This window comes from Manduca sexta, chromosome 9, assembly GCF_014839805.1.
Source record: "Manduca sexta isolate Smith_Timp_Sample1 chromosome 9, JHU_Msex_v1.0, whole genome shotgun sequence".
In the NCBI taxonomy this organism is placed as follows: domain Eukaryota; kingdom Metazoa; phylum Arthropoda; class Insecta; order Lepidoptera; family Sphingidae; genus Manduca; species Manduca sexta.
In genome coordinates this window covers 6,216,505-6,229,433 of record NC_051123.1, presented here as the reverse complement: position 1 = coordinate 6,229,433, position 12,929 = coordinate 6,216,505, and the positions used below count along the sequence as shown (strand labels likewise).

At 32.9% G+C, this 12,929-nt stretch overlaps 1 protein-coding gene and 1 long non-coding RNA gene across 4 annotated transcripts in view; one reads left to right on the top strand and one right to left on the bottom strand.

The window, feature by feature from the left end:
• Positions 1-11,362, top strand: part of LOC115441317 (ceramide synthase 5) — a 28,897-nt gene extending 17,535 nt beyond the window's left edge. For 2 of the 3 annotated variants that reach the window (XM_030166055.2, XM_030166056.2), the window contains 4 exons: positions 2,087-2,427; positions 2,655-2,799; positions 3,254-3,338; positions 4,921-11,362. In XM_030166055.2, the coding sequence (XP_030021915.1) occupies positions 2,087-2,427; positions 2,655-2,799; positions 3,254-3,338; positions 4,921-4,988 (639 nt within the window). In that variant the 3' untranslated portion in view covers positions 4,989-11,362. Of the gene's footprint in view, positions 1-2,086; positions 2,428-2,654; positions 2,800-3,253; positions 3,346-4,920 lie in introns of all 3 variants that reach the window. The other variant, XM_030166057.2, reaches the window with a different exon arrangement.
• Positions 2,669-12,899, bottom strand: LOC115441321. The gene is made up of 3 exons (XR_003938459.2): positions 12,726-12,899; positions 12,141-12,242; positions 2,669-2,804 (listed from the first exon to the last, which is right to left on the bottom strand). It is a non-coding gene; the product is annotated as an uncharacterized LOC115441321 (long non-coding RNA).
• Positions 12,900-12,929: the final 30 nt, after the last annotated feature.

Genomic DNA, 12,929 nt, shown 5'->3' with positions numbered 1-12,929 from the left:
ACTCATATATCTTTTAATGAGAATGAACATTTTGATAACACCTTATCAAATATAGGAGATAGGCGGATAATTGAAAAATCTAAAATTAAAAAACAATTTTGATAAATACTATATTATTATGAATCATGGAATGTATTCCTTTCCGTTTCGTTATTTTATGATGGATATATATATTTTGTATTATGTTTAATAATCGAACAATAATATTATAAATCTATCCCGATAAAGGTAAGCACATAAATTGACACTTTGATAATAATAAATATACAATACTAGCTGACTTGGCGAAAGTCGTACCGCCATATTTTTTCTTCTGTTTCATTCTCACACTTTTCTGAGATTTATAAATATTTGCTAATATTTTTTTCATACAAACCTTCTCCTGACAATAAAGAACACAAAAAAAATTGATGAAATCGTTTGGATGTTATGCGCGTACAAACATTTCGGTGATTCATTTTTATTTATGTAGATGTGTGTGTACAATGTGTGCTACTGGGCACGACTCTTTCAGACTATGTTTAAGTAGGTACTATCTACAACCATATTGTCTTTTACCAACCGGCAGTGAGCTAGTACTATGTTAAGTTCTAGTTTAAGGGTTCCGTACTTTAAAATAAAGCCTTATATGATCACTTTACTTTCCGTCTGTTTGTGCGTCAAGAACCTATTTTTCCGGAATACGTAGAGGTATGAAGTATAAATTAAATCAAATACTTGGTTTCTTTTAGCAGAGAAAAAACTTGTAAGCAAACGCTATTACAATATATGATATATATGACTGTTTATGTTGCATATTTTGCGATTTGACCGGGGAATCTAAACCCATAAGTTACTTCCCGATAACCTAGAATCATGAAATTTGGCGCTACGCAGTGTTTTACAACACTGCAGTTGTTGGACAAAAAAAACAGAACCGTAAATATGTTGTTTAATATAACAAAAAAAGTTAGTACGGACACCTCGGTGCGCGAGTCCAATTTGCACTTGTCCGATTTCGGAAGGACATTGCGGCTAGTGTAATTACTGAGTATTATAAGACTCGATGCCTTAAGTCTTAGACTATGGCCTAAACTGACGACGGTTCTGTGAAACAGCATGTCTTTAATTTATCCTTAACAAAAAAAATATATCCGAAAACATCATCTTTATTGATGCAGTCGACGCCGAATGAATGTATACATATTTTATTATATTTATTACTTTATGATTGATACATTTGACAATTATAATACAAAGTTTAAATATGAGCTGGTTTTTCTGGCTGGCTAGCTGGTATAAGACGGGTTTGCTCCGCATTCTGGGAATATATCTATATTACGTGTGGGTTATCGCAATCCAATATAAACATTGTATTTTGCGATTCACACGCGGGATGAGTAAATCAATAAATATCCAGCTAATATTATCATACGTGTAGGAGGGGCTGACTTGTTTCAACGATTTCAAATTTTCGTGCTTATTAAAATTTTTTCTTATATATCACCCATAGCAACGGTTCGAATGCAAGTATTTATTTTAACAAATTCTCTTTAATTAGGTATTTGACTATGCTTGATTTTAAGCAGTTTTTAATATGTAACAAAAATTAGTAGAAAAAAGGAATCTTTATGAGAAAATAGCATTAAAATTCGATAAGAAATGAGGTAGAAATTCAAATTTCAAATATTGCTACGTGCAGGAGTGAGCATGGAGTGGGGATATCGCTCCATCTCTTGCTTTCGCACGCATCGAAATGCCTGCTGACGTCACATGCATGTATTTTCGTCTTGATTCTATTTTTTGACAGTCATCCCTACTACCAAATTTCAATGGCTTTATAACTTGTGGATTTTTTATCAGATTTCAATGATTCTTCTATTTTATAATTTATACGACGTACATATTTTATAAAAGTTATAAAAAAAGTCAAATATGCTATTGGCAGAATAAATTAATCGATAGGCCCAATGTGCACTCTCTGAACTAATCTATCGGATACCCGGAGGGTGGTTGATCGAAACACGTTTCCTCACGACGATACGTTCATAAATTCTATAACGCGTCCTAATAAACACAATATAAGAATTCAATATATTTTATCTAGGGCCTGACTAGCGACATCTGGTGGTACTACATGATATCGTCCGCGTTCTACTGGTCGCTGACGATCTCCCAGTTCTGGGACGTGCGGCGCAAGGACTTCTGGCAGATGTTCGTGCACCACATCGCGACCATCGCGCTGCTCTCGTTCAGCTGGGTGTGCAACCTGCACAGGATCGGCACGCTCGTCCTGCTGCTTCACGACTGCGCGGATATATTCCTCGAAGCGGCAAAGGCGACGAAGTACGCCAACTATCAGAAGCTGTGCGACTTTCTGTTCGCGGTGTTTACGATATTGTGGATACTTACAAGGAATTTGATATATCCGTTCTATATTATTTGGAGGTGAGTTGTTTTGTTTCATTTATGAAACTGCTAAATGAAATAATTTTGTAACTAACAAATTGACTATGAAAATTTTATATCAGTGAAAGGTACTGTTACTGAGGAATTATAAAATAACAAACATTTCTCCACAGAATAATAAATATATTACGAATACTTTTAATACATTTAATTACAGCATTTTTTTTTACTTGAATCCATATTTTTTCTACAATCCTTAATTCCAGTACGTCGGTGCGTGCGCCGATGCTCTTGCCGATGTTCCCCGCGTACTACATCTTCAACTCGCTGCTGTGTCTGCTGCTGGCGCTGCATATGGTCTGGACGTGGCTCATAGGGCAGGTCGCTTACAAGGCCATCAGCGTTGGGCAGGTAATCTTTCAAAAGATAAATTTAACCATTATTATTCCTTTATTTACAAACTTATAATCCGTAGTATATTAAAATTATTGGTTTTGGAAACGATTTTCACATTTTTGTATATTGATCCGGCTCGAAGGACCATCCGATATTGGAGTTGCACGTCGTTGAAAGTATTCCGGTAGTAGTGGTGTTGTTATAAATAAGAATGATTCGCACAGAACTACTAATTAATAAAAACATAAGAGTATCTTATCAAATGAAAGTTTTTCTTAGTTATCTGAATATCACTTTAGATATGTTTATAATTGTAGAAATAATTTAATATATGTCCGAACATCATCGTATCAACATCATCATATTTCGCGTTAAAGCGCTGATTACATTATAATATATTTTTGTCCTCCAAATGAGTGTGTAATGAGCAAAAATTTTATATTAACACATTGTGTTACATTAATTCCAGATGGAAGGCGACATCAGGAGTTCTAGTTCTGAGCTAAGTGACAGTTCGCATCAATCTAACCACAGCACGCCTAACCGCGTCAAAAGTAAGAAGTAAGTTGTTTCGTAGCTGATCATTTGCACATAACACTCATACTGCAGCATACTGCTTTATCGACAAGAAACGCTGTACTATATGCAAGGAATAAATTAAATAAAAACTGATCTATTACAACACTTTATATTGAGTCAATATACCGGTTACATATAGTTTACCCTTTTAGCGGTAAACGAAGCCCGAATTTAGAGGTAGGTCGATATGTTATACAGGACAGGTTTTTTTGTTATTTTTTTTATTGTGGACTTGCCGTTCGTCTGATGGTAAGCGATACGACCGCCCATAAACAATAGAAAAAATACCAACCAACACCTTGAATTACAAAGAATAGTTTGGTGTTCCACTCCGCTCGCCATCCTGAGACATGAGATGTTAAGTCTCATTATGTCCAGTACTTGCATTGGCTACAATGTCCTTCAAACCGGAACACAACCATGGCTACACACTGCTGCTTAGCGGCAGAAATAGACATTGCGGTGGTACCTACCCAGGCGGGTATATCAACATTTTATATTATATATCCACTAACAATTATCCTTATTGTATATGGTGTGATGGCAAGTCGTGGGACGTTTGTTAATATATATTATTTTGAAATAGGTTGGATTGCATTTGGTTTTTGTTTTGTTGAAAATGGTATAGATAATCACTTGGGTCGGTCCAGGTAAGCGTTTTACTACAATTTGAAATTAGAACTCATGCTGCTAATTGTATAATTATACAAAAAATCAGTGACGATATAATTTTATGGTCTCGATTAATAACTTAAAAAATAAGTCCTTTGTCAGTTTCATGGAATAGTTCTAACAGCGCTTTGTCACGCCAGTGCCTGCATTATGCACGATTGTGTGGGAATTAATTGTTTAAGTAATTATTGCTTATAACACTACAAATCATCGCTATCGCATCATTATAACTCATAACAAAATATACTACAGTGTGGTCTGTCAATAAATATTGAGTGATGTGAATTAACTTTCAATTGTCTGACAGTTGGTACTTTGAACTCCTCTACGAATTTAAATGAAAATATTAATATGACATTGACATAGAGTTATTGACACATTTTTTACGTACAATTATAGTTGACCACGGACGTGTCAGTTGATGTCAATTGTTACCATTTATATTTGTACTTACATATACTCAAATAGCTGGAGTAACGGCATTGCTGTTGCGTTTCGTGCGGTTAGTGATATAGCCGAAGGATCAAAAACCACTCGAATACCTTTGCTTGGCTTCCATGGTTCAGGTGAAGCGATGTAATGGTTTTAATATGAAAAGCCGCGTTCGAAACTGCGTTGTAACAAAAAGTATGATCGATATTTGGTTAATAGTAGTAGCATTGAAAACTCGCTTCTTTAAAAATATTGTGAGTGTTTGATAGCTGTCACATGCCTACACTGAATCGCTTGCAAGCCCTCTGGAAGAAAACAAAAATACAATGCCAAAATGCATTGTAGTCATTTTACGAAATTAATAAATTTAGCTTATCTATAGATTTGCATGACTAGGTTTTTCATTACATCGTCAAGTACATTAAAATTTATATTGACGATATTTGTTTGCAGGGAGACATAGGAACCGAGCGCAGTTGGCGGGCGGGTCGCCTGCCCGACCAATTCCCTTCCACCACTAGTCTCAGCGACTATTACAACGCGACGCGGCGGCCGGTACGACAGCGAGGCCACATCGAATCTATAACTCGGTAATATCGATACTTTTATCGATATTTCCAACAACAATAAATATATTGACTGCGGTACCAAAACAATAAACTATCGAATGTGGCCGCCACTCACGAAATTGTTTGTCTCGCACAGGCGTTTGGTGGCACGATGCGAATGAGTGAGACAGTCTTAGATAGGAAGACATCAGTTATGTGTGTGTGTCGCATTCGTGTTGCGTCCCATACTAAAAAAAAGGATTAAGTGAACCGCAGTAAACGTACTAACGAGATAAAAACGTCGCAGAATATTCTCTGAACAAATTTGGAGACGAATGAATACGGTATTTCTAAAGAGCTTTTCTTCAACGCGTTCTTGATATCACGGTGCTCGATGCGAGTGAAAAGCTTATTGCATTTCCAATCGTCAGTTAAGACGACGTGTGGCCACGCCATTAGTGACTTTCAATATTTCTCAGCCTTAATTCCTTCTCTAGTATAAGATAGTTAAGTCGGGTTTTTTGTAATGTTTACATTGGCAGTTAAATAGTTATTTGCCTCGAATGCTCGTTAATGGTTTGTTAGAGTAAAATATGATATCAATTATTCCGTAAACTTGAATACTCAAATATCGCCACAAAAATAACTTTTAATAGAAAATTGTCTTGAATCACATTATTTAATTGCCAATGTAAGGTATACCTGGAATGGGTATGTCCGTTTGCGTAAATGGTGCGATTATGTTTTTTTTCCTCTAAACTATCGATTTTGATAGTTGGATAATGAGTACATTGTATCATTAATTTCTTATGAAACGGTTCTATTCTATAATATTTAAACTATGACAGTAAAACGCTTTAAATAATCGACATATCAAAAGATAGTTGTGTCGATAAAAGTTGTCGATAATTGCTGATGTGCATTTATCGATATTTGCATTTCGATGTGTTCGATAAACATAGTTTTTATTTTGAAGTATTAATGAGTACTTAGGGTATGAGTAAGTTCTCTCGTGTTGCCGTTCATAGATATAGCGACACATCTATCCTTTTTCGACAAAACTTCTTGTAAGTATTACACGTTTTTGTTAATGGTAGTGTTGATCCACGTGAGTGTATTTTCCTTATTAAAATTGGTTGTATTTTTGCTAGATATGCTGACCAAAGTTTTTCCTAATTTCATTGCCATAATATATTGTTTTTTTTTAGTATAATAGTGATTTGGGTAATCTTATTGGTTCCTGGAATTATTTATGTGGGCGCAAATTTTACAATGGGTGACAATATTTTTATTTGTTTTTAAATTTATAAATGCGTTAGTAGGTGCACAAAACATGAGGCTAATAATATTTATTAATCTAAAATTATTACCAATACTATATGGAATATACAAAGTTAATTCCTTTGGCTTGTTATTAAAAATTTTACCATTTTAATTATTATTAAAATATTACTTAAATTACACGATACAATGTATCGATTAATTAACATAAGTTATTGTATAATGTTCCTCGTTAAGTGAGTTATCAAACAGTGTGTAACTTTATGTCATAATCATACTTTTATGTGTTTGAAAATTTGTTCGACCAAACCTAAAATTACTTAAGGACGCGCACTAATAGGCTATGTATGCTTTAGATTGTAAAATGTATTCTATGTTATAAAAATTAAAGTTCCTTTATCAATGAAACTAGAGACGGCTGGGAAGAGTATAGTGTGAGAGTAAAGTTTCTAGCTCTTTTCTTATGGCTGATGTCAATAAATAACTCCAATCGCTACTTGATCCACTATAAAATATATCAATCAGAATAAAAATTGTTTGTCATATTTATCGAAGCCTTATATGATTGATTCATGTTTACCATTGATCTGAAGTAAGCCATTGGTATCGTTTATTGTAATCCGTGAAGAGAATATTCAATCAACAAGTTGTATGTCTTAACTTCCTCCTTTTTGATAGTTATTTAAAACCTTTATTCACTACACAAATGCCAAGTACACAAATTATTTGGGGACCATAATTGTCGATGACGTATTATAATACATAGATTCGTTCCCGCGATGTCACAAAGTACATTAATTAATAAGTCTCAATCCAAAAGTATTATTTTATTTACACTGGAAAGTTTAATAAGTAATATAAGTCCGAAAATACTTATGAACGTTTAGATGTAGAAATTAAATATTTTGGATCTTTCGCGTGGTTTTTAGAAGAGAATCGTGACAGTATTTAATTTATGTTATTTTACGTGCATTGTAGTATCGACTCCTTAGAAAATTTGGTCACTTACTGAATTTGTAGGAGGTCCCGTTTACTTAATTAAACGGTAATATACAATAATGTTTCAATATATTTATTTTCTGCATATACCATATGCTTTTAGCATAAAATACAGTTTGAGAACGCGCGTATTGATCCAAATTGTTTGACATTTTTAAATGCAGCTGGAAGGATTTGTAGTCACGGAATAAAAATATTTGTATATTTCCCGCACGATACTCTATATATAGTAGCGCTTGTCTATAGTTTTTTTTTATTAACACCAGTCGCGTGGATGTTCTACCTTAGCAAAATTCCCTTGAATAAGCAAGCAATAATATTTTTTTTTGTTTCATTCAATAGCTCCACACTTCTACTTAAAAGCTGTTTAGTCAATCACTATAATTTATTAGTATCTACGTTTAGCATCTAGTTCGTCACAATTAGTTTAAAATTAAATCGGATGTAAGTAACTTACCAGAAATTTTGAATATATCTATAATTGTTGACACCGTAAGTGTTATTTGGTTCATTTTTTTTTGTTTAATATTTATGTCGTTGTCGATGTTCATTTGTATCAAATCGGTTTAGCATAAGATACAGTGGAAATTAAATAATTTTAATATTTATTTTTTTGGTCTGTTTTCGCGATCTATCCTAATATTGGATAAATATTGTTTATTCTCACATGTCTATGGTAAAACAAGGAACACAATGAAGATCCGCGGATTTGATACGTCAACGACATAAAATACAAAGAGAAAAGGACCAGTTATTATGTGTTAAAGGTTTTGTACACCGTGTTAACAAATGCGAGTTTTATCGTACGTTTGTGTGTTGTTGTATATCTCTACATTTGTACGTGTTATGCGAATAACTGAGAAATTATTTTGCTATTTAATACATTCAATAATACTAAATTGCAATTTCAAAGTATACCATGAGGTTCAAAGGCACTCTTCGTTACCGCGAGTATGAACTTTATTTTCTACGCAACAAAACTCAAATCAACCGCATTTCCCTAGGCGTCTGTGCCCGTTGTTTTCCTATTTAATTTCAAATGTAAAGCTTGATACCTATAGTTCAATTTGCAGTAAATATGCTGTTTATGAAGATTTGCACGCGTTTGCTGTACACGAAGAAAGTCGATAATTGTTTTGAATTTATATATTATGGTAAATTGAAACATATCAAATCCAGTTATAATATATCCGACATAAATATTGTCTATGGTAATCTTTATGTTCACCAAAAATCGATGATGTGGTTTTGATTGCTGCGTTATAGTTTCGTTTATAGTAATTTAGTCCGAGTTATTCGCATATAAATTGTTTATTAAAATTATAATAATGTTAATTGAGAACGATCAAACATTTCATATCAGTCGACATAGTATATGTATCGCACGTTTGAAGTAAATAATATATTTATTATAATAGCTTATAATGTTCAATTTATACCCAAAGATGCTTATAGGAGCTTGCAATGCGATGGCTCTGTTCGTGTTACTTAGTTCAAGAAAATTATTAATTTTATATTTATTTGGTGCTACATATGTATTTAACTATGTATTAATTTAATATCCTACCACTTAACATTTTTTAATTATAGCCAATTAAAGTAAAAAGGGTCGCAGAACCAACAATAGTTGTTCAATTATTTACACAACTTATTTTACTCGTGGAATAAATTTAATGATCAATATATATTAGTAAAAATGTTGGTAAAGCATAATTATGTATTTATATCGTTGGCTCACTTTGACAAGGTTTGATGTCATATTTGATGTACAAATTGAATTTATTACATTATTCTTAGTATTTCTCAATGAAAATTTCCAATAATCTCTAAAGATTAATAAAGGTAGAACGAAGAATATTTTTTTATAATTTTCACCAACATATTTAAAATCTCATTTTTGCATAATTAAAATTAACGTACGACAATGATGTATGATTCCGCTAATTTTAGACATTAAAATAAATCTATTTTTCGAATTTTATCGCGGATTATATTATAATTTCCTCCCGAAGTTTTGAAGACTTATGGTTCGCGGTCATGTCAACAATAGTCAAAAAATTATTTCAATTATTAACACGGGACCTTGTCATAGTGAGCCAGCGATGAATTTGCTGATAGTACGATATATTTAAAGGTGCAATATGGATTACTAGTTAGCCTTTTGTTTTATATTATATATTGTTGCACTAAGTAACACTTTGGAGGGTCCGCCTTATATTAAATAAGTAAATAGTAAGTTATACTGTACAGGTAGTCTTGAGACTACGATTTTCCCCTAAATATATTAGCTATAATTAATGACGTAACATAGTTATTGTAAAATCGCAATTTTAATTTATCGAACAACCTTTTTCGTTTTGTTGACCTTTTAGTGAACAATGTTTGTTTCTTTAAATTTTGTAATAATAATGACAATGAAATGAAACTATTTTTCAGATTTTATCGCGCTTTTTTTATATGAGGGGGGGGGGGGGGCTCTTACTATGATCTTGACTATGCACTCCGAAACGTCGCGCGTCGAGAGAAAATCATAATATAAAAAAAACGCCATAAAATCCGAAAAATTGTTTCATTTCAATGTCTTTAATTCATAAACATAGGAATTCATTATAATAATATTTCAGTGGCAATTGAATATGGAATTACATCCATAATACTTACCATAATATTTTATTCTTCAAAATAAACCATGTCAATTTATCTCTAGGTTTAAAAGTCTTACGCGTTAAGTTTCTATGTTTAAAAGTACGCATATATTTTCTCGAAAAGTATAGTCTCGAAATCGTGTAGCGTTTTTATTCGATTCTCTTTAGCTCTATGAGAATTTTAATCAATATATTATTTCGAGAAAATCTTTGCCCTGGTTGTGTTACTATTATGTTACCTTATAATAGTTAACCCGTGTGTACGGTGTGTTTTGTGTTATGAAATATTATGTTGTTCCGTAAAAATATATTTTATTACAAAATTAATTTTATATACAAATACTTTCCTTTCATCTGAAAAGTCTAGGCCATCTTCTAATCGAGTTGAGTTATACTTCTTTTAAAAGTATGAGACCATTTACGATTACAGATTTATTTAGTATGACGTAAAATAACATTAAATTACATAAATTTTCGAGTAATTCACGTATTAGGATAATTTGGTGCCTTTTATTCATCTTTTATTGTAGATGTTTAAGACGAGTCCGTGTGTATCACATAATATAGAAATTGTTATGCAAAGAACTTTAATTACATTAAGGTAAATTAACGATGTTCGATGTAGTTTGTCCGTACATTATAAGGGCCGTGGGCCCTATTCCGTCTACGGGGGTATTTCCGTCTTTTTTGCAATTAGGGGCATTTTATTCGAAGGAATCGATAGCTGTTTAGATAGGAGAGTAAAAAATCCCCTATGTATCTATCCGGCCATCAAAGTTGTATTGAACGTCCGTCATTGCTAAAAGACGGATATACCCTCGTAGATGGAATAGGCCCCATGGGCTTACATGAGCGTAGTAAAATAGCAATGATTCGGGTTCGCTCAGGCAGATGCAGTAGTGACGCAAATTATTGGCAACGCGTGCATTGTTTGTTATTTATAAAAAATGAAATCGATTCAAATCATTGGTCATTGAGCACAAACAGTTTCATAAAAATCCTTTGTTTGTACTTCGTGAGTATTCTATCCACTGAAACATTGGCGATAAAAGTCATAACAAATAAATCAGGCCATCAGATTGACTCAATGATCAAACGTAAAATTAAATTGAAACGAAACAGGAGTTTGATGTTACACACCACACAGGGCTACTCCTCCTTGAGCGATATCCTTATGTAAACACCAACATAATTGCAAATAATAATTTCAATTGTCATGAGAATAACTTTTTTATACTTTCTCATTTTATTTAACCATAGAATATACATGTGTAACAAATTCTATATGTTATGAATCGATTATGTTCATACGATGATCTCTGTCGCGAACGTTGTAAAATAATATATTTTTTTATTTTAAAATTGTTTTTCTTTTTTTTTACTTTCACAATTGTTAAATAAATGAATGCAAAATAAAACGTATGTGTACTTTTTGTTTGCATTATATTACCCTTATTCGAATATTCAATCCATTATGGCCGACGAGTTGGGGAATTGAGGAGAAACTGGTGGTACTTACTTAATGCGTACATTACTTTATATCACAAATTATCGATGTGTCTGAAATCATTAAGGATTTGCTGTTTAAACTCCGCATACATTCCCATGTTTGATGTGGGCAGTATTTTATAAATAACACGAGAAAAACCATTTGAAAATATATTACAAGTGTTTGAGTGAGACAGCAATGCATTTTAGTTTCAGGCAGTACCTATTTCGTTCTCACCGTAATGCCCGATGACATCGCCATAATATCTTTTCTGTTCTTTGCTACTAACACCCTCCATCAATTATTATTATATATATTTGTTAAATTGATTTCGGTAATTTAGTGTAATCGAAAAAACTAATTAAATACCCTACTTTAGAAACATTTATTTATTTATTTTTTTAAATAAATTTTAATCGTATGTGGTAAGTACCTAGTACATTTAATTTGAATATACCAACTCTCCTTATGATTTTACTCTCATTACGCGTACTGCAGCTCTAAATTTTTATTTGTACAACGCATGTAAACGGAGCCGCCGCCGTATCTTTATTTTTTATTCATAATATTTTAAATTAACACTGTGAATCGGCAATTTATGCTTGAAAATAATGATTAAGCTTTTTTTAATTTTAATCTAGACAATCACTACACATGGCGGCAGGTATGTGCTGTTTATATATTTAGTATTATCTATAACAAATTGTTTACTGTCATATGCCTGACGAGTTTTGGGCCAAGACTGCTACTTTGTGGAGCCCTGACAATGCTCGTAGTTGTCGAGGTAGACCAAAGAAGAGATGGCAGGACGAACTGAAATCATTTAAAAATAATTGGTTCATTATAGCGCAGGATTGTGATTCAAGGAAGGATCTTGGTGAGGCCTTTGGCCTACATTGAGATATTGTGGGCTGTTACAATACAGTACAATACCTATACCAAATTACGTAATTTATCATCTGTACTATCTACATCAGCACTAAGTACCCGAATGTGTAATCAGACGACTGCATCTATATTTTTTAATTACTTTATAATCACACGAGTTGACGTACGGATGCGGTGCAACGCCCTTATCAACGGTATTGTAATTACTACAAAAAGGTGACTTTCAGAGGCTAGAGATTCAATAAAAGTATTAACACGCAATTTTGAAAGATGATTGGTGATATAGAAGTCAAGAAGTAGGTACTAAATAAAATTTGATATAAGAGTTAAGACACTACGTTCTATGAAGCGTGAATGCGAGGAAATCTAGTTGAGTGGTTTATAATGCTTAATTATTTTATTACTTACACTGATAATGTCAACGTTCATATTTCATTGATACTGTTGTGGGGCAGCACATGCCATGCGAAAACCTGAACCGTTCTTCGAACGAATACTCAGATAAAAACTATGTATACGGCGTATGTTACACATGCTGACAATGCGCTTTTTAATATATATGTCGTCTTATCGCATGTTCAACGCGCACATTTACGATGTTAAAGTGATACG